The sequence below is a fragment of the Ursus americanus genome, chromosome 1, assembly GCF_024610735.1.
Source record: "Ursus americanus isolate L20-20 chromosome 1, mUrsAme1.1.p, whole genome shotgun sequence".
NCBI lineage: Eukaryota > Metazoa > Chordata > Mammalia > Carnivora > Ursidae > Ursus > Ursus americanus.
In genome coordinates this window covers 90,027,060-90,050,027 of record NC_142127.1, presented here as the reverse complement: position 1 = coordinate 90,050,027, position 22,968 = coordinate 90,027,060, and the positions used below count along the sequence as shown (strand labels likewise).

The window sequence follows — 22,968 nt, the reverse complement described above, 5'->3', positions numbered from 1 at the left end:
GTGAAATGTTGTCTCTTCCCAGTCAAATGTGGGAAGGAGAACCCCATACCATGCCTTCGAGAATTTTCTTTGGGGTGAGGATCACTTTCCTGGGGTGTAGGACTATATTTTCCTTTCATTGACAATGGAAGATGCTTGGGAGCTCTGCCATATGTTTGTAAACTGCTCGGAGGGGTCCAGGCACTAAGTAAGTGTTCTATAAACATTGGTTAAGTAAAATGAAAACAAATATGGAAACACTATGCTGATTAAAATTCTGCAATACCCACTCCCTCTGAGGCCCCACAGGGCAAGTGACAGGAGCCAGTGACCTGAGCTGAGACTCCTGGGATTGAACATTACGTTCAGTCAAAATGTGTTGTCTCCAAGAGCTAAAGTCAAGGCAAGTTCAGGGCACACCTCGGAAGCGTGTCAACCTCTCCGACCCCTCGTCCCACCTGGGGCCTGGGGACACGGTCTTAGACCTCACACATACTCCTTCAGGTCAGCTAAGTAGTGAGAGCTTCTGCAGGGACAAGAGACAGTACCCGAATGACCTTGGACCATGTTTTATCTGTAAATTGAGGAAAACCATAACACAAAGCTCCCAGGCTTGCTGTGAGGATTGAGAGGCATGTGAAGTGCTTAGCGTGTGTCTAACATATGACGAGTGCTCAGAAGTGTTAGCTTTTATCGTTGATGTGCCCAGGAGAGGAGCTAGGGACAGACCCCCCCCAGAGAAAGAGGCTCTTCCAGCACAGCTGGCCTCCCAGCCAGCTGGTGAATACGCCCACGGCTGGGCTGTGGATGGGCCAAGGTCTTCCCTGCACTGCAGCCCGCCTGTGGCTCCTTGGTGTTATGAGGATTTGCCTTCCTGCTCCCTGGAAGTCTCCTTCTCTTTAGAAAAATCCCAATCTGGTCCAAGCCACTGGGGGGTGGGGTAAGGAGGGCAGAGAGAGCTGAGGGGACCATATACCTGGGAGGCCCAGCTACTGCCTGTCTGAGGAACTGGGAAGGAGTGGAGGTGGGATAGGCTGGGCAGGGGAGGCATGCTCAGCTAGAGTATCAGGAGAGCCAGCGTGACCCCCCAGTTTCACACTATACCCCAATGTTCCCCAAGGAGGGGTCCCACACCAAGGCTCCAATGACACAAAGTAAATATAGTTTCATCCATGGCTGCTTTCAGACCAAGTGAGGGTACTGGGTAGGGGGGAGAGAGATGGGGGCCAGGAGGAGAGGTGAAAGGTGACCCCAGCTCAGCCCTGCCAGTCCCAACCCCATTCCCCCAGAGGCCAGCCCTAGTTGGTCAAGTGGACAGCCTTCGTCCTACAGGGAGGGGGGCGAGGATGAGGTAAGGGGACACTGTCTCGGCAGGAAATCAGCTGCACAAGCAAAATGGAGCCGGGAGAGAAGCCCCAGTGGGAAGGAATCAGCTGCCTCCAGGCCTCAGTGCTGGCTTCTCTCTCTTACCTCGCCTTTTCTACCCCTGCCCCCACGGGCTGGCCTCCTTCCCTCCTCTTCGCTCACTACAGCCCCTGCTGCCTCGAGGAAGACACCCTAGCTCCCCTGGCCAAAGCTGGACACAGTCACCCCAAACCCAGCTGAGGCGTGGCAGGAACGGTGCTGAGGAGTTTTATCAGGAAACGGGGGGAAGAACGGAACTGGTGACCGAGCACACAGCCTGGTTTGGTGGGCTTGTGCCTTTCTGCATACCGGTCTGGAGCACCTGGGCCCCTGAAGCCTTTGCCTGTGGTCCCTGAGTAATGATCCCTTTTCAGGTGGGGGACTGGGGTGACCCCAGGTGGAGAACACCTCTCTCCCTGTCTCCCTGAACATTTTGGCAGAGAAACAGAGCAGGGCATAGCCCAAATCTCCCTCCCCCCAGCAAAGAGCCCTGAAGCCTGCTCTCCCCCCCATCCACCCCCCACACAAGCACCTTCTGTGGGGGCAGGGTGGATGGGGAAGGACAGCAAGGGTGTTCAGGGCTATGGAGGAATGGAGAATTGGGGGCACCGTCCAGACTGTGGGCCTCTGGGCTGGGAGGGAAAGAGTGGCTGGGTGCACATTCCAGCATACACACATGTGGAGGGGAGCTGTGGGGGCAGGGGGAGCTTATCCTGCATTCCTTCAGAACTGTGCCCAGTTACAGAGACCTTTTAGGGTTTCTCAGGAGGGAGGAGGCTGGCCAAAGGAAGGCAGAAGTCTGGTGTCCCAAAGCCACCTCTGGGTCTGGCTGCAGAGGACCCCCAGCCCAGCTCTCTGGCTGCTCCACGTACTATACCAGCTCGGTGACTTGAACGAGCTGCTTAGCGTGGCTAAGCCCGTTTCCGTTTCCTCAGCGGTAAAATAGGGACAGTGGCAAGAATAGTTCCTAAACAACGTGGGAGGCTTTGATGAAGCAGCGCTTGTAAAACACTTGCTAAGACACTCAGCATCACTAGTTGGTGGAATTAGTTCATGCTATTTTATTGTTGTTTTCCTGATTTCAGGTCCCTTCTCCTACTGCCCCAGCTCTGCAAGGTGGGCTCCACCCAGCTGTGACTGCCCCTGGGGCAGGGAGGGGGCTACTCACCCGAAGGCCTCTATTACCTGACTCACTGCGCACATACTGGTGCCCCAAATCCTCCTGGGCACTGGCAGAGAGGTTTGGCTGTGATAACCCCTTGTCCTTTCGCAGCCGAGAGAGGCCCCAGCGTCGCCGACTTCGGCTTTGGCTTTCCCCCGGAGCTGTGAAGACCCAGACCCGTAAGTACTCGCCCAGCCAGTCCCAGAAAGCTCCCACCTCCCTGCGGTGGTCAGACTAGAGAAGCTGAGAACTTGTAGCCCCCCCCCCCCCGGGTCCCTCAGCCTCCCTGCACCCAAGCCCTGCCAAGTCCATCCTCAGGGCCTCCAGCTCCTTCACCCAAAGCCTCTCTCCAACGCCCCCACGCTGTTCCGCACTGCGCACCTGTCACCCAGCTCCACACCCTTACCCCAGCCAGAGACACACATTCACCTGACACACTCGGCCGGGTCCCTCACCTGAGGAGCCGGACGTGGCGCTGGCCTCGGAGCCCAGGGACTCTGCAGAAGGAGCGCTGGCGCCGGCTTGGGCAGCCAGCTGGTTGTGCGGGTCGCCGAGGCGCCGCAGGCTCTCGCCCTCCGACGTGGCCCTGCGCAGCCGTCCGAACAGCGGCGTGCTGCGGCCCGACGGGCCCCCCGAGTCCTCGCTGCTACCGCTGCGCTGCAACCGGCTGGACAGCCGCTCCAGCGTGGAGCTCAGCCTCCTGCGCACCGCCAGCACCGGGGAGCCCCGCGCCGAGCTGCCGCCCTCCGAGCTCTCCCCGTCCCCGCCGCGGGCCTCCCAGGCCGGGTGGCGCTGCGCTGGCGGGGTGCGCCGCAGACGCTGGGACAGTGACAGCGAGAGGCGGCGCACGAGGCCCGGCTCCCCGACCGCCCTGAGGTCCTGCACGGAGCGGGAGCGCTCGGGCCGCGGGACCAGCTCCAAGGGCGTTCCCGCTGGGCTGGGCCGGTACATGCCATCCTCCTCCTGGGCCCCGCGGAATGGGCCGCGCTCCTCTGAGCGCGAGCGGCTCAGTAGTCGCAGTCCCCGCGACAGGGGCGACTCACGGCTGCGCTTGAACTTGGCCTCAAACACCGCCTCGGACTCCAGGTTCTCAATGCTGCTGCTGAGACTGCTACCTGGCCTGCGGGGCACTGCGGGGACCCGAGGTTTCTCGGCTGGCACAGGGTGCGCCCCTGCTGTAGGCACGCGCTTCTCAGAGGCTCCTGGAGGTGGGGAGGCCACCCTGGCGAACACAGCCGGGTGGGGTCTGGGCTCGGATGGAGGTGCCCCCGGGCCCTGCAGGGGCCCTTGCATGTGGCCTGACAGCTGGAGCGACTGTATGATCTGGGCATAGGGTGTGAGGGGGGGTGCTGGGGTTTGTGGAGCCACAGGGGGCTGTGTAGGCTTGGGGGCCGGGATTGGCTCTAGCGTGGACTTCGGGGACTTTGGGGCCTTCTCTTGGGCAGGCTGGGGTGCCAAGGGCTGTGGGGCATCACTGGGTGTGGTAGCAGGAGGTTTCAGAGACTTAGGGACACTGGATTTGGGGGCACTGGGTTTGGAGGCACTGGGCCTCGCAGGGCTGGGTGGCTGGGCTTCGCTGAGTGCAGACAAGGAGGGAGACTCCTGCAGCCTGCGGGCCCCAAGCCTGGCCACAGGGATCTCGAGGGGTGCCCCAGCACGGCGGTGCCGGCCCCGGGGCTCCGCCTCACCCTGCGAGAAGCTGCTGCTCTTCTGTAGGCCCCGAGTCTCAGGTGGGGGCTGGTGGCGAGGTGCCGCCTCGCTGGAGGCAGCCCGCGCCAGCCGCGGATCCCGGGCACGGCCCCCCAGGCTCTCTAACAGGGGGCCCCTGAGGCCACTGACCTTACCATCCTCAGGGCCTCCCCGCAACAGCCGCTGGCGCAGGGCCTGCAGCCTCTGGGCATACTCGCCCTCACCCAGGCCCCCCCGGGTCAGGCGGGTGGCCCCCGGGCTGGGGCTTCGGCGCTGCGGCAGCTCTACAGAGGCTGCCTTGTGCAGGCCCCGGCCCGGCTCCCTCGGCCCGGCCCGGGGCAGGGCACTCTCGGCAGAGCTGCCCCTCCGGAGCTCTTTCCGCTGGGGGCTGGACCCAGCTTGGGGCTCCTGGCCTGGGGAGGGGAGGGCCTGAGGGCTGGGGGCCTCCTGGTCCTGAGAGGGGGCCCTTCCCTGCTCCTGCCAGTCCATGGGGGTGGCAGCCCCAGCCTCTGAGGTCCCCAGGGCCTCATCTTCAGTGGGAATGTCGGTGAGGGACACCCGGGAGCCTGAGAACTCGGGCTGCAGTGGTCGGGGCACTGAGGGCAGCTCCTCCAGCTCTTCCTCTTCTGAGTCCGAGGAGGATGAGAGCCCCCCACTGGGGGGCGGTCTTCGGGGTACGGCTACCCACACCCGCTCTGGGGGTGCCCGCAGCAGCTCAGGGATGGGGCGCAGCACCAGGTGGCACTTGTAGCTGATCTGGGAGCGCTGGGGACAGGGTACTGGAGTCAGATCTGGGAGGGACCCCTGGGGCTGGACTGACCCACGCCAGCCCACCGCAGCCCCCGCGGAGGAGAGACCTAGGGCAGGCAGAGGGCCGGGGAACAGGAGCGAAGCTGGGGGCTGAGAGAGTAAAAAGTGGGTGAAGACAGGTGAGCAGAAAGTGAGGGCACGTGATACAAGGACGGCAGGGTCAGAGAGAAAAACTGCAGAGTGAGATGGTGGCAGGCACAGAGGCAGGGCCCGGGCAAACTCACCTGCCACCTCCTCCGGGAAAGGAACAGCTTTAGGTGATCCGTGCTCACCTCTGCGCCCTTTGCCTGTGTCTGCAAACCCAGGAAAGAGGGCCTGAGGAAAGGTCCTCTGTCAACCTACACCCTCAAAGTTCGGCAATGGAGAGAGAAAGTCCGCAGGCGGGGACAGTGGACTGAGCAGCACTGAGTCTGGGCTCCTGGTGGTCCCCTCCCCGTTAGATCTGTCACAACTCCCACAGCCAACGTGCCTGTGTATGGACAAAACCCCTGAACCTAAGAGGAGAGGCAGAACATCAGTGGCTCGTGTGGGCTTTGGGGCCTGCACCAGGGCTCGAGGCCCCGTCCTGGTACCTTGGCTGCCCTCAGGAGCCCGCGCTTAGGCCCCTGGCTTGGGCTCTGCTTTCCAGCTCACCATCTGTCCCCATGGAGAGCCAGCGTCCCAGACATCTGGAGCTTTGGTGGGCCAGACCAACACAGATGCTTCCCTCAGTCACCCACCCAGACTGTCCTTTTCAGAGCTCATCTATGATCTGAGAGTCCAGGCTCATATTCCAAAGGACAGATACCAGAATGACCTCAACCTTCAGTTGACCCAGCACAATACTCAATGGATGGTTTATTCACTCACTCTTTCTGGGTCATTTGCTGAACCTCACCCCTCTGCCTGGCATTGTCCCCTGCACTGCTGGGTTCTGAAGATGAATGAGTGAGAGTTCTGGCCTCACGGAGCTCAAAACCAAGAGGCCAAGCCAGCCAGGCCACCCACCAACCACAGTGCGGGACAGAGGTGGACGCACAGGAGTGAGGAGGACCAGGGCTGGTCTCGAGAGGCAGGGAAAAGGCTGATGAAGATCCTCTCAGGATGGGGGGGCACCCAGACTTGTGCCTTGGAGTCCATGATACCCCAGCTTGAGCCTCAGTTTCCTTATCAGCAAAATAGGAATAATAATGTCTTCCTTCATGCAGCTATTGTGAGGCTAATGGATCATGTGTATGTAAACTGCCTATCATGACTACTGCACACAGTAGGCACTCAATAAATGGAGCTGTTAATAATGTTCCCTCTCCTCCCACCTCTTGTACCACTACCTTGCAAGACTAGACTCACTTTGAACCAAGGATGTTCTAGGGTCTCCTCTGCGGTAGGCCTCCTGTAAAGGAATGAGGATTAAGAAGGGATAGATCATTCATTCAGTGAGCCAGCCAATAAATGGGAACACAGAGCCTGCAAGGAGCTGGGAGACTGAGCGTCTAAGGGCAGAGGCTGGGGCAGGAGTGGGGGCTGGCATGAGGGGACTCTGCCGGTAGGGGGCTCCTGGGGGCCCTGTACTCACAGCCGGTCCCGCACCAGCACTTTGATGAGGAAGCCCCGGGCCTCCCTGCTCAGGCTCAGAAATGTGGTCTCCTCGAAAGCCACGTTGTAGTTCTGAATGTTCATCAATGTCGTCCGATCGTTCTCCCCAACAAACGGGGAGATTCCCGTCAGACTGTGGAGGAAGAGGGGGCTGGCATGAGAGGTGGACAGGGCCCTGGGGCTGAGGCAGAGACTGCTGAGGGATGCCAGTGGCTGGGGACAGGTGGAGGCCCCGGGGCTCTGGGGAAGGCAGAGGCAGGGTGAATCTGAGGGTAGTCTTCCAGACTCTTGCCTGTCCTGCCCGCCCCCACCCCCCAATAGGTGAGGAGGCAGTACTGCCTTGAGAACTGGGCGCCCAGCTCCCTGCCCTGGGCCCATGTTTTAGAGGACCCATTTTGTCCCTCCTGTCATGGCCAGTCCCTGAGGTGAGGAGTCTGTGCCTACGGGATATGCCACCCTGAGCCTGAGCCTCCCCCTTCTAGCGCCTGTTCTGAACACTCAGGGCCTCACAGTCCCCTGCCTAGACGGCACTAAGCCTGTACTGGCCTGTCTCTGTCCAGCCTCCCAAGCAGGCCGCCAGCGTGCCCACCCCTTACGGACCAGCATGGTGGTAGAGAGAGCTTAGACCCACAGGCTAAGGCATCCCCATTCATGCATGAGGCCCCTTGCAGTGCAGGAAGGGGCAGGGGTGTGGAAGACAAGGGGTGGGCTGCAGGCCCCAAACTGCTCTCCTGTCCCAGGCGCTGCAAATGTTAGGGGTCGGGCTGCTAGGAGATCATTGGAAACTGGGGTCCTGAGTGCAGAGGGGTCCTTACCAGAGGAAGGCAACAACGCCCACAGGCCTGTGAGGAAAGGAGAGTAACAGATGGGTCAGTGGACAGCCCACCCCCCACCAGAAGACAGCAGTTTTCTGCTACCGCTAACATAGTGAGGAGTGGCCTCACTGGGACAGATGGGCGCAAGGATGCCTCCTCCAGGGAGGACTGTCAACCAAGAGGTCCCAAGGTCCCTGGTGGAGTCAAGGGCCATGGCAAGGCCAGCCCAGGAAGCCCAGAGGAGTCTGGGAACCAAGGTGCCTACAGAGGAGAAGGCCCCATACCAAGGGGAGATGAGGAGCCAAGGAACCAAGGCTGGGCAGGGCTAAGGCCTTGAGTGATTGGGTCAGTTCTGATGAGGGGCAGGTCGTAACATGGGCAAGAGATCCCTGAGCTCTGCCACCAACCTACTGCCAGAGAAGGAAGCTGGGCTTGGTGACGCTCCTCTCTGCCAGTGACCAAGCCCCCCCTCCCCCACGGCACTGAGGGAAGCCGTCCCGGTCCGCCCAGCAGCCCAGCATTATTACCAGACATCGGTGACTCCAGACACAGGGCTCTGATTGACAATCTCGGGGGCCACGAACTCAGGTGTGCCATATTGGCAGTACTGGGGCTCTCCCGGAGTCAGCTCCTGGGCATTCCCAAAGTCACAGATCCTCACCTGCTCTTCACCCTCTGCACCATCCCATACCATCAGGTTCTCAGGCTGCAGAGCACAAGGGAAAGCATGGGAGCTGGGTGAAGGGGGAGGATGCCCTGGTGCCTGCCTCCCACAGGGGCTACCTGCTCCCCACTCCCCACCTGCACCTCACCTTGACATCCAAGTGTAGCACACGGTTCTGGTGCAGGTAGTATATTCCCTCTAGCACTTGCTGCATGTAGGCCCGGATCTGTGAAAATGGGAGGCCCAAAGTCCATGGGGAAAAGATGGGGTATTATGCCTCTTGCTGTGGGAACAGGTTAGGCCGTGCCTGAGAAGTAGACTTCAGATGGCTGGTGGAGGCGGTTGAAACATAGATTGGGGGTTTCTGAGGTCTAGGGCCTCCAAGTACAGCTACACAGGTTGTGCACACAATTATAGGAGGGAACCATTTACATTATAATAAATAGAACTGCGTACACAATTTATACAGCCCTATGTGGCAGGACAGCAGTGAGACTTTTCGAGTCTAGGTGGGGCTCCTTCCGAGACAAATGTCTGGGGAATGTTTATGTGAAGAGACTGGGAAACCACAGAGGTAGGGGCCACCACTCCCCCTGGCCTATTCATGGCCCAGACGGCAGGCCCAGGACCCACCCCTCCGTTCTCAGAGCTCAGGTGGGTAAACACCAGTGCCCAACCTGACCCCTACCACCCACTGCCCTCACCTCAGACTCACACACGGTGGGTTTCCTGGCCATTCGCTCCAGCAGCTCCTCTGTGCATCTGTGCCCCGGATCAAGGAGAAGAGTGACCAGTGCCAACTTCTGGGCCCTCCCTGGGCAGTGCCCTCCACCCCTAGAGCTCAAGTCAGATCCCAGCTCTGCAGCCTTCTCTTTCCCCTTAAAGCACATCTAATACCAGTTCGCAGTTGTGTCTCCGCCCTACCCCTGTCATCTGGGTGCACAGATGGGACCACCCTGCGTGACCTCTCATTTGCTGTAGGATCTCAGGCAAGTCACCCAACCTCTCTGAGCCTAGGTTCCCTCAGGTGTAAAATGGGGATGACATCTCCTCTCCACCACCCTGTGAGGTATTTAAAAAGATCAAGTTAGAGCAGAATTTTGTACACCACGGATGGAACATCCTGCCTCTACTTGAGAATGACCCGGAAGCCCATGACAGGTAACAGCGGGGCATTTTGCTGAGGTGTGGGTTCTGACAGTGCAGACTGGGAGGCGGGTATGAAGGACGTGGTCCCCCTGCTAACAGGAGGAACGAGCTGACCACCCAGCACTCTGAGCGCAGTGCGCCTCTGTTTAACCAGAGCTCTCATAAAAGGATAAAATCCATTCTCTACGAAAACAGCCTCCCCGACACAGCTAGTGCTGACGCTCACCTGAAACGGGTCACTTCGAGTGTTTGGGTATACCGGACCGCATTTCGTGCACACGCCTTTTGTTAGCCGTGTGGCCGTGGGTCAGTTACGTAGCCTCTCTAGACTCAGTTTCATCATTTGTAAAACGGGGATAAAAAAGGGGCACCTGGGTGACTCAGGCGCTTGAGCGTCGGACTCTTGGTTTCGGCTCAGGTCATGATCTCGGGGTCGTGGGATCGAACCCCGCGTCGGGGTTTGCACTCAGCACAGAGTCTGCTTGGGAGTCTCTCCCTCTCCCTATGCCCCTCCCCACTGTCTCCCTAAAATAAATTTAAAAATCTGAAAAAAAGCTGGGGATACAAAGATTCCATGAGCTAGGCATACACGAGGATTAAGCAGGTTAATAGTTGTCGAACTCTCGGAGGCTGCCAGGCACGCACGAGTGCTATGTAACTTTAAGCTAAGAAAAGGTGGTGGAGGGAGCGGTGCTAAAAACTGTTGGTTTTTGCAGAAGTCCCCAGACTCTACTCTGTAAAGTACTCACCAAAGGCCTTCGGAACTCCCAATCGTCAATGGGAACATTTCACAAAAGGGGGTCGGCACCTCCTGTCAATTGGACTACTTTGTAAAGTATAAAACACGTTGCTAATTGGCCACCTGTCCCCTACCCACTCAGCCTATCCCAGGATACAGCTCGGTGACAATGACCAGTCCCCGACGCCTCTCAAAGGCCTCATGGAAATAGAGGACGCAGTCATGCTGGAGCCGGGCCAGCAGCCGGGCCTCCCGCCACGCTGATGTCTTTGGCTTGGCCTGGCTGGGGATGAACTTGGCCGCAAACTCCAGGCCGGAGCTTCGCTCCACCACGCGCCGCAGGTAGGAGAAAGCACCCCTGGGTGACGACACAGGGAGGGGAGGGGCTCAGTCACTGTCGTAGCCCCAGCACTCCACGGCCTCTGAACCTCAGACCCAGGCCCCCTTGGGCTCCTCGGCACCGCACCCCCTCCTAGCCCCACACCTGCCAATCTCTTGATGGATGTCGTAGAAGTCGCTGAGTCTCCTTCCTCGCTGTTCCTCTGCTTCCCTGGCCCCCTCTACCTCCATGGCTGTCTGAGCTGGAGAAGAGAGGCCTGGTGTTAGGTGGGGAGGGCAACAGAGGAATGAGGGCAACTGTGGATGACATCTCCACCCAACAGAGATGACAGGCAGGGCAGAGGGAGGAGACAAAAGAAGAGCAAGAATGTTGGGGTCCCGAGGCGGGGACCCAGGGATGGAAGATAGGGGTGGTTTGGGAGCGAAGGGGCTGGTGAGTGGCTCCTGGCCCGGGGGGCTCACGTCACCTTCCCAGGGAATGAGCGCTTTGCCCTTCTCCCCTTGCACGCGAGCACACCTGAACGCACAGCCAGCTCAGCTTTGCAGGAGACTTCGCCAGCCAAGTTCCGAGCAGTGCAGGTATAGACACCTCCATCCTGGGTCCCCGTGCTGAGCACTACCAGGGAGCACTCGTTCTCTTCATACACGAAGGTCACATGGCTACTCTCGGTCAGCAGCACCTCATCCTGCAGAGGGGGCTGTCACCTCCAGCCCAGGCCTGGCTGTACCACTACCTGGGACCCACCTTTATCTCCACGTCGGAGACCCAGTCTCATCCCTATGTCAGGGCCAGGAACCCTTCCACCCCAGGGCCCAGTATTATCTCTGTCCTTGCTCCCTTCAGCACCCAAAATCAGCTCCACTTTTATCTCCCACTAATAGTCCTGCACCCCCCCAATTCGTCCTCTGGTCCCTGAAACACCCACCAGGGTCACACAGAATCCTGGGTTCCGCTCTCTTCTCCTAGCCACACCTCTGACACTTCTGTTCTTCTCTGTCCAGGCTCCCCTCCTCCCGAGGTGGCCAAGACTCTTCCTGTGCAGAAATCCCTCCTCCCTGACCTCCAGCTCCCAGCCAGCCCCATGCTAGGAACCCCCTCCCCCCGAGGTCTTTGTCACCCTCTGACCTTGTACCACATGATGTCTGGCAGTGGTTTCCCCTCAACCACCACGGCGAAGCGAGCGGTTTCCCCAGCCCCCACCTCCACGTCCTCCATGATGGACTCAAATCGAGGGGCCTCTGAAACACACAGGGGTGGGGGTGGGGAAGAAAGGGTGGCAACACTGGTGTCACGAGGTCCTACCTTCTCAAGTCCCTCTCCAAGCCCTCCCTCAGCAACTGGCTCGGGCAGAACACTGGACACCCCCCCACACACACCTCCCAGAGCCCCAGCACCGCACCCCCTGACGCTCTCACACTTGGCCCCTGGGAACACCAGAGTGCCTAGCCTGGACCAAGGGCTCTCCCCGTATATCCACACGAGATGTTCTCCAAATCTCAGAAAACCTAAGCCACGGGTGCAGCCTTGCTCTGTTGGACCCTCAGTGTTCATTTGCCAGCTTTGAAACTAGGAGATTTACACACACAAAAGAAATCTGGATTTCCTGCCTCCCTGGAAAAACCGAGACTGGCCTCCTTGAGCCTCTTACTTCACTGCATTAATGGGCTGGTGCAGAGTGGCTCAATGCTGCCCCCTGTGGGTGACTGCCCTTCCACACAGCCCTACCTCTGGCTTTACCGTCCTGGGCCCTGCAGGCAGCTCAGGCTGTGACCCTGAATTAAATTCACGGATGCCATTGCCTCTATCTTGATGTTTTCTCTCTGAATCTTATTTATATGTTTAAGAGGTCTTTTACCACCAGGAGATGGCAAGACGAACATACGGGTACCGATTCTCAGCTTAGCTCTCCCACATGTGACTGTGATTTCATTCTCTAAGCATATCATGCGGTCATGTTATTTCCTGGCAAAGTGGCTTCTAATTCTCAGGATGGAATTAAATGCATATTCCAACGTGCTCTGCGGAGGAACCTGTGACTTCTCAGTGCCCCGCCTCCTGAGCATGTTTGAGGACCTCCGCTTTAAGAGGAGTAGGAGAGGGGCGCCTGGGTGGTTAAGCGTCTGCCTTCGGCTCAGGGCGTGATCCCAGCGTTCTGGGATCGAGCCCCACATCAGGCTCCTCCTCTAGGAGCCTGTTTCTTCCTCTCTCACTCCCCCTGCTTGTGTTCCCTCTCTCGCTGGCTGTCTCTATCTCTGTCAAATAAATAAATAAAATCTTAAAAAAAAAAAAAAAAAAAAGAGGAGTAGGAGAGAGCAGGCCCGGAGTGATAAGCAGGGGTGCTGGGCAGGGACCGCCACCTATCACTGGCGCCCAACCTGATTTTACACAGGTAAAAGGGGGTAAAGAAGACACTACCGTGGGGCAGATATAAGGGAAAGAGGCCATTCCACTTGCCCTGCCTGGGGGCTGGGGCGGGGGTGGGTAGCGTGGCTGGAGCATATGTAGATCCAAGCCCCGGACTGTTCTAGTCCTGGCCAGCTGGGACATCATCGCTCTCTCTCAGTCACTGATCCAGCCAGGCTGGGCTACAGGGCTCTCGGGGGCCAGGGCCTCCCCAAACCCTAGGGCTCTTCCTGTATCTGGGAAGAGAAAGGAGTCCTGCAGATGGTATGCTCAAGGAGCAAAGTGGCAGGCTGAGCGGGAGGTGCAGGGGGGTGTGGGTGGGGGTGAAGCTGGGCCAGGGAGGAGACAGGGACCCATACGATCGGTGCCACCCCCCTCCCTGAATCTCCATCAGGGTCAGCAGGGCTCCCCCATCTCTCCCTCGCACACCCTCCTGCCACTTCCCTTTTGCTTTAAAGATCCCTTTCCACCCCTCTAGGAATCTGGTTTCTAGTCTAGAGGTGGTGCAGGGCTGTTCTGTGAAGGTGAAAGAACTGGAAGGTTTCAAGGGAACTTGAACAATTTTTTAAAAGCACCAGCAAACGTACATTTATCCGCCATATGATTGCCTGCGCTCACTAAAATGTCACTTTCTTTGCATTTGGTTGGAATTGTATCCACTCAGCAGGTAACACTGTTTAGCTCACGCTGATCTGAAGTTCTGAGTGGCAGTTACATATGTCTAGCGTTAATTAACAAACCAGAAAACAAGACAATTACTACTTAATGCATGCCACCGGTTGAGAGACTGCATCTTTAAAGGAAAAAGTATACAAAGGGTCCTCACCGCCAAGGTTGGGACGCTGTTCCAAAAGGGCTTGTGCAAAAGGGCATGCAGGGTCCCCAGAGCTGGGGGTCTGCAGATCAGCTGTGCTCGCTTGGGCTCTTTTCTTTTTGAAATTGACTTGGGCTCCTCACGCTTGTTATATTTGAGGTCCTACATCCTGTTGTGTTTAACACAGGATGCTAAGAGCCCCCTCTGGCTCTGGAGTCGGGCATGTATCCAGGCTTGAATCCCAGCTCCTGTACTTTTGAGGTTGTGGGACCCTGGGCCTATGACTTAGCATACTCTCTGAGCCTCAGTTTCCCCATCTGTAAAAGGAGGATAATAACCAACCGCATCTCGCTGGGTTCATGTAAATATTCTGTGAAGTGATACATGGAAGGTCCTTCGCGCTAAGCCTGGCACATAGTAGGTATGCTCAATAAATACCTTATTAGTACTATCTGTTACTTCCACTAGCACCGGTATTATTACAGCTATTCAGTGGACAGGCCTGACAGGGGGTGTGTGCACCTGGGGGCGTGAGGCGAGGGCCGTGGGCCTCAGAGGCGGGGGAGGGGAGAAGACCCGCTATCACCCACCTGCCAGCTCCAGTGTCACCGAGCAGGCCTGCGTGCCGTGGCGGTTCCGGGCAGTGCAGGTGAGGGGCCCCACGTCTCGGCGGCTCACCCGGCAGATCCGAAGACAGTACTGGTTGTCATCTGGCTGGCTCAGCTCATACACCCCTGCCCGCGCCTCTAGGAGGGCCCCTCGGCAGCTAAGAGACACACGACAGGGAGGTCGCCCAGGATCCAGCCACAGGAGGGTCAGGCCAGGATGGCCAGAGTGGGACAGCCACATGTGGGGAGTGAGGCGTGCCAGGCGGGGCCCCACCTCCTCCAGACGACCTGGGCCTCCACATGGTTGAAAGTGACCGTGACGCTGGTGGGCTGTCCCTCCACCACATACACCACGTCCGGCTTGTCCAACACGGTGGGGGCCTCCTCCAGGGGCGGGCCTGGCCGGAGGAGAGCACAGGCTGATGCTGGGCTCCACCCCAGGTCCTTAGTACCCTCTATGCCTTTAACCCTCCCAACCACCACCCGAGCACCATTTTTACAGATGAGGAAGCAGAGGTTCAGAGAGGTTCAGCAGTTTGTCTAGGGCACACAGCCAGGAAGTGGCGGAGCTGGGACTATGCCCTCACCCCTCGCCACACACAGCTTATCTGATCGCAGAGCCTCAGCCTCATCCACTACTGTGCATGCTGCTGTCAGGAGAAAGAAGCGCTTGGACTGGCTGAGGTCGCCCCCAGCCACGCTGTTCCCACCAGAGCAGGAACCAGACCAGCCCTTGAGCCTCCACCACCAACACCCAGCTCCCTGGCCCCGTAGCCTCCAGCCCACCCCATTCCATAGGAGTACCCAGACTCACCGTGCTCCAGGAGCTGTGCAGGCTCGGAGGGGGGCGAGGGCTTGCTGCTGCTCTTGACTGTGGTGCTAAGGACCCGGAAGATGTGCTGGACCCCCTTACGCAGCCCTGTGGCTGCCCACCCAGGCTCCCGCAAGCCCGTGGCCAGCACTGTCCACTGGTCGGAGCCCAGAACCTGGTGCTGCACGGTGTAGGTCAGGGCGTCTGGGTCTGGTGGGGAAGCAGCTGCTGGAGGTGGGCATTGCTGGGACAGCCCCCCACCCAACCCCCCAACCAGCTGGCTCAGGACCTGAAACTCATTAGTCTGCTCTGAGGACCTGCCTCAGTTTCTCCTGTGGCTTCTGCCTGCCCCCCCACCTGCTCTTTCCAACCACTGGCCTGGCCAGCCAGGCTCAGAGCCAACAAGATGCCAGGCATGGGGTCCAGCTACACACACAGACGGAGGGAGCTTAACCCATATCCCAGTTCCTTGCTACTACCTGAGGTGGGGAAACTGAGGCACAGAGCAGGGACAAGTCATGCACAGGGAAGGGGAGGGCATTCCCAGGATCATGACCCAAGCACCCAGTCTCCCTGAGAAAGGGAATGTGGTGGCCCCTTTGTGGCCTCTCCTGACACGCAGCCATGGCTTTATCCACCTTGGAGAGGGGACCGGCCACACGGCTCTTGGCCACGTTCCCAGCACTTCACCCACTCCTACCCTCCACCGGTATGCTTCGCTGGGCTGTGCCCGCGAGCCTGGCTCCCTCGGTGCCCCTGCCTGAGCCTGCCCACGTTCCATCCTCACCCCACAGCCCTGAGAGGCCTGACCCACCAATGGCCATGTCCAGACTCCTGGGAGGGTTCCACGCGAGTGTGACCATCCTGCCGGTCACAGCCACCACCTGCGGGGCGCCATCTGGGGGGCCTGGAACCACATCTGAAAGCCACAGGTTGGAGGTTTGCCATGTCCCTCAGGGCCCAATGGCTCCTCAGGATCCTCAAGCCTCAGGACAGTGGGCTGGGGGCTGGGGGCTGGGGGCACAGCCACAGGGCTGGGGGCAAAGCCGGATGGCTCCCCAGGGTCCGAGCGGAAGGGAGCTGGTGTGGAGGCCCCTCCCTCACCCAGGGCCCTGTGGAGGGCCGGAGGCCAAGCTGGGGGTGCAGCGGACTGGGAGGGGCCTGCCTCACCTGTGACATAGAGGTGGGCATAGCACGCAGCCTTGCCCAGCTTGTTGGCAATGACACTCTTGTAGACGCCAGCATGCTGAGGTCCCACAGCAGGGAACACCAGGCGATGGACATCCCTGTCTGGGGGGTGGGGGGAGACAATGACACTGGGCCTGAGCCAGAAGGATACTCTGAGGGGTGGGCCCATGCCCCCAGAGGCCTGGCCTTTTACCCCTACTGGCTGCAGGGAGCAGGCAAGGGGGCGAGAGTGGGGCAGAAGGCAAGAAGCATGTCCACGCCGCAGCAAAGCCCAAATCCGGGCTGCCAAGCTTATACCTGCAGGCCCGGCCCCTCTTGTCTGTCCCTCCAGCAAATTCTCGTCTTGCCTCCACACTGATTCCCCCTCTGAGCTCTGATCCTGTTGACCGCCCCTCATCTCCGCACCTCTGGGGGTCCCACCTGGGTATCAAAGGGCTGACCGAGTTTTGTTCCTAAGGCCACTCCCTCAGTCCCCTCTCTGTCCCCACGGCCACTGCTGGTCCCACCTGTAGCACAGCGCCCATGACCGCCTCCACCGGGCGGTCCACACTCCACCAAGGGCACCGCATGCTACCTCTTGACCTGGAAACCTTAAAGGCACCTCCTGCATGCGGGCTAGCATCCCAAGCCCTCAGCCCGAGGGCCCATCCAGCCACGTCTCCTGTCCTTCCTCCTGCTACTCCTCTAACCCCAACAAGCCAGAGGGTCCCTGAACAAGCCACAGGAGTTCCATCTCCGGGTTTTTCCTCACAAAATTCCTCCCTTCTGGAATCTTCCTCCCTTACCTAAGGCTTCCTTCTTCAAGACACAGTTCAAGTGAGTGCCAGCCTGGGAAGCTTCCTCTGCACCCCCTTTGTACCCCTGACTCTCTTCCCAGGACCTCCAGTGCCAGGCCCACACTGGGCGGGGTAGCCCTTCCTCTCTACTTGCACGTGCCATGGCTGCTTAAAGACAGAGCCGACATGTCTTGTCAGGCCCGGGCCCCGATGCCTTACACGTAGCCACTGCCAAGGATGTAATATTATAAATGATAATAAGAGTTGTCTGTTCTGTGCCCAGTTGACGCCAGCTACTTGACATGCTTTTTTTTTTTCCATCATCCTTTCAACAACCCTGCAAAATTATCCTCATTTTCCCAATGAGATCAGAGACATTAATGGACTTGTCCAAGGTGACACAGCTAATAAATGATGGAGCCATGCCTTAAACTTGCTTCCGTCTGATTCTGAACTTCCTTCTTGATGCTGTGATCCCTGAATGATAAGGAGGCCATCTCAGGCGGGGACGCGAAGGGGAAGAGGCCAGCCTATCCTCCTGCACGTCACAGCCATCCCCAAACACCCCTCCCTTCTCCGAGCGGTTATCTCCACATGGAACAGTCACCCATTCATTTATCTCCGCTGACACTATTTATAAAGGAAGAGAGACCAGAGGCTGCCACCGACCCCAGATACAGAGCAGAGCAGGGACGCCTGAGACAGACAGCCACCCAGGGCCTCAAGCAGAATGAGAGACAGGAAGCCTGTAGACTGAGCAGAGAGCCTGAGGAGGCAGCGGCAGCAGCCAGGGGAAGGGTCAGAGCCACAGAGGTGGCTCTGGAGAATGGGGTGTGAGCGTGGGGCCCTGGGGTGGGGGGCAGCCTGCTGAGGAAGTGGGTGCCAGGGTCAGAGGGTCTGTCCCTGCCTTCGGGCAAGTCCCTGTCCCTCTGCAAGTCTCCGTTTCCCCGTTTGCAAACAGGGATACGACTACCTGGCATACAGGGCCTTGATGAGGAGGCTGAGCCCAGGGCCTGGCGCTCAGAAAGTGCTTAAGAAAGGTGAGTTCTGTCACATTGCAGCTGTACGAGGAACCCATCACGAGACTCAGATTCCCTCGAGGATGGAACTGAGACGCTCTGGGAAAAATAGCCCTGGCGGAAAGCACAGGGTCCTGAACCCGTCCCTCTGTATTCCTCCCCTGGCTTCTTTCCTTTACTTGCTGTTGTTAATAACCCTGGCCAAGCGGCCTTTTGGAGCCAGACGCTGCCCATGCCGGCCTTTTCACCGAAATTTCTCCAGGAAGGCGTGAGCCGCACTGCTTTACGAACAAGCAACAATAGCAGTAATAATGAGATGATCATTTACTGACCACTAGCTATTCATCAGGCCCCACTTGAAGCACTTTGTATGTATTAACTGATTTAATTCTTATCATGAGCCTACTGCAGATGGGGAAACTGAGGCACCGACGGGTTCTGTAACCTTGCCCACAGTGCTGGCCAGCAGCAAGCAGTACCACCTGTTTAGTACGTGCTAAGAGGGCCACCCGGGCCCGAGTGGCGACTCCACACGTGGGGCTGTGAAGCTCAAGGAAGGAGGCCCTGACCTCATAGCCCCTCTGTGCCCCCCTCCCGCAGGCGCCCTATCCCTGAGCAGGCTAGAAAAGGAAGGCTCAAGGGCGGGGAGAAGGTGAAGGCACTGCAAGCGCAGAGGGTGCTGGAGGGGACACTCCCCAGGGTTCCTCCCTGGACACATACACTGTGTCATGCGCCGGTCGTCGCTGCTCTGGATGCGGTGGCCATTGTGGAACCAGCTGATGGTGGGGTAGGGCAGGCCGGTCACCTGGCACTCCAGCATGGCCTCCTTGGCCAGGCCCACCTCCAGGTCCTGCAGTGGCCGCAGGAAGTCGGGCATGGACAGCCGCTCCAGCTCACCCTGCTCCGGCTCCTCGGGGATAGATGGCATCTTCTCTAGCTTCGAGCTGGAAGAACGACATGGATGGCCAGAGGCCGGGAGCAGCGCCTCCCACCTCGGGGCCGGGGCACCACAGAGACAGCACCGGCCACCCCAGGAGCCCTGCCATACCTGGGGCCGGTGGCAGCCGTCCGAGGCTCCTCCACGTAGAGCTGGGCCGAGCACTGGGCCTGGCCATGGGTGTTGGCCGCGCTGACCTCATACAGCCCCTCATCCTCACTGCCCACGTGCGCGATCTGCAGAGAGTGCAGACCTCCTTCCTGCCGGAGCCGCAAGTTCTCGCTCTCCTCCACCTGGCGGCCTGGGGGAGGAGGAGCAGGAATGCAGAGCAGGCTCATAGAGGGGCCCTGCCCTCCGGGCCTTAGGGGTCCCCCAACATCTGCAGGGTGGAGGGCCATACCAAAATGAGTCCAGGTAACAGAAGGGGGCGGGGTGCCGCTGATCTTGCAGTCGAAGCGAGCTGCTCGGCCCTCCAGCACCTCCACGTCCTCCAGCAGTCGAGTGAACAGGGGCGCCAGTGAGGGCCGCACAGTCAGCCGGGCGCTGCAGGTCAGCTCGTCTAGTGGGGAGGGGTCAGCACTGTGGCAGGGAAGGCCACGGAGTCCCAGGCACCCCAACCCGAAGGGCCCACAATCGTACTGGGCAGGAAAGGAGAACTGGGCCCAGAGCTGGAGACTGGGTTAGGGTTAGTCCCCAGACACCGGAGCCAGGCAGTGGGCAAGACCCTAAGACCTGGCATTCTCGGGAGGGTGGAGGTTCACAAGGGTGGGCGGCAGGGCTGCCACGGTGGCCAGGGCCACAACAGGAGCCCCTCTTCATCACCCCTTGCCCACTCACAATGAAGCTCAGCTCAGCTGTAGGAGAGGGGCCTGGAAGCCAAACCCAGTTCCTCCTCCACACCTTTCCCCTGCCCTTGGGGAAACTTTCCTCTGTGCCTGGGTGGTGCCCTCCCACCCATCCTGGACCCAGAGCGATGTTCCTTGGCCCTAAGACACCACCCCACAAAAAGTCTTCTGGGGGAAATCAGAGCCCTTTCTGCTGATCAGATCCCCTCCTGCTTACAAAGGCTTCCAGTGTCACCTTAGGCGCTCATCACCAGGAGCTGGTGAGGCATTATCTCTGCTCTTCGAAGGAGGACAGGGACCAGGGTCAGAGATGTCATTCATAACAATAATGGTTGACATTTATTAGGTGCCACCCTTTGCCAGGCTTGTGCTGTACTTTGTTCCTTACATACATTAGCTCATTAATCCCACCGGTCCCCCTACAAGGTAGCTCGTCTCATGATCCCTTTTTCCAGATGGATAGTCTAAAGCTCAGAGAGATGAAGTGACTTGTCCAAAGTCACGTGGCTGTCTGTGGCAGGGCGGGAACTGGAACCCAAGTTCGGGTGGCTTCGCTAGACCACAGCAGACTGGCTCCCTATGGGAACACCAGCTCACATGGACAGAAGGCTCTTTGTGCCAGGGGCCACTCCATACGCAGATTTGATCGAGGCAGGTGCACTGCCCGGCTCCTACACTTCCAGTCCCCTCCCTCCAGCTCTTGGGCCCCCATGGCAGCCGCAGGGCCTGAGTGGGCGGTTACCTTTGGCTGTGCTGAGCTTGCAGGTGTAGACGCCGCTGTCGTCCTCATGCACAGACGTGAGCAGCAGCTTGCATTTCCGGCCATCGAAATGCATCTTGCATTTGAGCAGTGCAGGCTGCAGCAGGCGGCCTCGGCAGAGCCAGTCTACCTCCACGTCGGCAGGACCCGCCACCAGGCACTCAAACAGCGCCATCTCCCCGGCCCCCACGTCCACGTCCTGCAGGGGGGCCAGCACGGCCAAGGACCGGCTTTCAGGATGTGCTGGGGGGACAGCGGCCGCAGGGGGCACGCGTAGAATAGAGACACAACGGGGCGAGGGAGACACACACACACGCACACACAAAGAGACAGACAGATACAGAGAGAGAGATGCATTTTGTTCCTTTGGAGGCAGGGAAAGCCCGCCCGCCCGACCAGGATAGCAAGGAGCTCTGGGGCCTAGCTCGGGAGGGCACCCCAAGCTGGGCCAGGGAGGGTGAACTCAGGGGAAGCGGGAGGGAATCGAGGGCAGGGAATCTGAGAGGGCCACGTAGGGGCAGAGACGGCGGCGGAAAAAAAAAACAACACAGCACACCAGCTGGGTACAAACTGGACTTTATTTGAGCTAAGAAACAGCTTTGTTCAAATATCTCCACACCCACGACAGCAGGCCCTTACTCTTTGGCCAAGCCTGGCTAACACCCTCATTCCCAGACAGAGCAGCCTGGGCCCTGACAGTGAACAGGGGAGCCCCAGATGAGCCTTAAACCTGACCAGAGCTGGACTCCGTCAGGCCTCCTCATCAGCATAGGGCCTGAGGGCCTCTGGCTTTAGTCTCTTGAGAAATAGAAAGTGTTGTGCCATTCGAAACCCATTTCTGGAATGGTGAGTGCCCCGTCCCCCACTTCATGAGCCCCTTGTCAAAGCCTCCTGCCTCTCTGGGTCCCTCCAGCCTGCCGATGCCATGCCCTGTCCTCTCCCGCTCTGCCTCACCCCACACCACCTAAGAGGCACCCTTCCCTGACTGTCACAGACACACAGACAGACAAACAGATAGACAGACAGGGCCTGTAGCAGCGGTAGCACATGCGCTCGCTGGGTGCTCCCCTGCAGGGAGAGACGGGGTGGGGGGAGGTGTCTTGATACCCCTCATGGCTGCCCCTTCCTGGCACTCAGTCCATGTGGGGGCTCCCAGCCTGCCCAGCCATATGTCCACTTGGGGGGGAAGGGTCCCTAGGGGCCCATGGGCTATCCCAGGATGCTGCATAAGGTGGGGAGGGGATGGAATGGGAGGCTGGGACAGGGTCCGGGCCGGCGGGCCGGCAGGGTCTGTGGGCAGGAGGCAGTGAAACACAGCGAGGTCCGAGAGGTGCCTGAGACAGGGGCGCGGCTCGGAGGGTAGCAGGGGGGAGCGCAGGTGGCCCCCTGAGCTCACTCGCCTGTGTACAGACAAAAACCTCAGTCAGCAAGCGGCAGGTTAGTGCAGCACGCACACACGCACACGCACGCACACGCACGCACACCACGCAGACCTGGCTAGGGCCCCTCTGCGTGGAGAGCTGTCTCTAAAACTGTCAGGGCGCCCTGCCTCTCTCCACTCCCCCAAGATCAGCCTGGGGATGGAGGGACCGGCAGCCAGCCAGAGGCTGCGCGGGTCTCCGGGGTTCCTGGACAGGCAGAGGCCGTGGGCAACCAGGGAAAAGGCATTCACAGGCATCAGGGGCACTCAAAGCCTAGGGGATGTCAGGAGGAATCCCAAAGAGAGAGAAGCACTGAGACACGAGTTAACACAGAGAAGCAAGGCAGAGCCAGACCCTGGAGGGGAAGGAACGGGCCAGGGAATAGGGGCCAGATTCGGGTGCAGGGAGAGCTGAAGAACTCAGAGACCAAGGAGGTGGCAGCCCCAAGAACAGGAGGCACTGGGCAGATAACTGAGGCAGGCAGGGTCCAGTGGAGGTGACCATGACTATGAGGGTCTGAGCTCCATCTGGGGCTGGGGGTATCCTGTGAAGCTCTCCGAGCTGGCATCTACCAGGAAGGAAGGGATGATGGCTGAGTGTGGAGCTAAGGAGGGGCTCCCCAGCCCTGAGCTGCTCACAGGGAAGGGTGAAGTAGAAGGCAAGGTTAATGGTCAGCCCTGGGGAGGAAAACCGCCAGCCCCCCAAGGGCAGCCTGGATCAGGCCTGCCTGTTATCCCTGTTGCCTGAAAGGTCCCCTGCCCTAATGCCCCAACTCCAGGGGCCTAGCCCTCTCCACATGCCACGGTCCTGCTTACCCTGGCACCCCTGGGGTCCCTGCAATGCTTCAAGCCCAAGTCACCCCAAGAGCCCCTCCGAACGGGTCCAGCTATCAGACTCTCCCCACTGCCACCTCCAACCACAATGGCTTCTGCACAGCAATGGGACGGGTAGGAGGGCAAAGGGGCAAGAGGAGAGAAGCAGGGTGGGTGTGAGGGAGGAGCCTGGAAAGGGCAAGGGGACAAAAGTTTGGAAGAGTGTGGGGAGAGGACAGCTGGTGGCA

General features: G+C 59.3%; 1 protein-coding gene across 9 annotated transcripts in view; it reads right to left on the bottom strand.

Annotated features, from left to right (window-relative positions):
- The window catches only part of SPEG (striated muscle enriched protein kinase), a 55,674-nt gene that overhangs the window by 5,446 nt on the left and 27,260 nt on the right, over window positions 1-22,968 (bottom strand). For 7 of the 9 annotated variants that reach the window (XM_087863753.1, XM_087863765.1, XM_087863757.1 and 4 more), the window contains 22 exons: window positions 20,470-20,730; window positions 19,283-19,441; window positions 18,994-19,183; window positions 18,666-18,889; window positions 16,133-16,252; window positions 15,777-15,881; window positions 14,966-15,187; window positions 14,426-14,549; window positions 14,134-14,309; window positions 11,452-11,564; window positions 10,843-11,011; window positions 10,471-10,567; window positions 10,144-10,344; window positions 8,803-8,860; window positions 8,247-8,324; window positions 7,962-8,140; window positions 7,435-7,461; window positions 6,600-6,752; window positions 6,374-6,416; window positions 5,269-5,337; window positions 3,001-4,999; window positions 2,569-2,706 (listed from right to left, as the gene is read on the bottom strand). In XM_087863753.1, coding sequence (XP_087719879.1) covers window positions 2,569-2,706; window positions 3,001-4,999; window positions 5,269-5,337; window positions 6,374-6,416; window positions 6,600-6,752; window positions 7,435-7,461; window positions 7,962-8,140; window positions 8,247-8,324; window positions 8,803-8,860; window positions 10,144-10,344; window positions 10,471-10,567; window positions 10,843-11,011; window positions 11,452-11,564; window positions 14,134-14,309; window positions 14,426-14,549; window positions 14,966-15,187; window positions 15,777-15,881; window positions 16,133-16,252; window positions 18,666-18,889; window positions 18,994-19,183; window positions 19,283-19,441; window positions 20,470-20,730 — 4,905 coding nt within the window. The remainder of the gene's footprint in view (window positions 1-2,568; window positions 2,707-3,000; window positions 5,000-5,268; window positions 5,338-6,373; window positions 6,417-6,599; window positions 6,753-7,434; window positions 7,462-7,961; window positions 8,141-8,246; window positions 8,325-8,802; window positions 8,861-10,143; window positions 10,345-10,470; window positions 10,568-10,842; window positions 11,012-11,451; window positions 11,565-14,133; window positions 14,310-14,425; window positions 14,550-14,965; window positions 15,188-15,776; window positions 15,882-16,132; window positions 16,253-18,665; window positions 18,890-18,993; window positions 19,184-19,282; window positions 19,442-20,469; window positions 20,731-22,968) is intronic. The other 2 variants (XM_087863754.1, XM_045777513.2) reach the window with 1 other exon arrangement.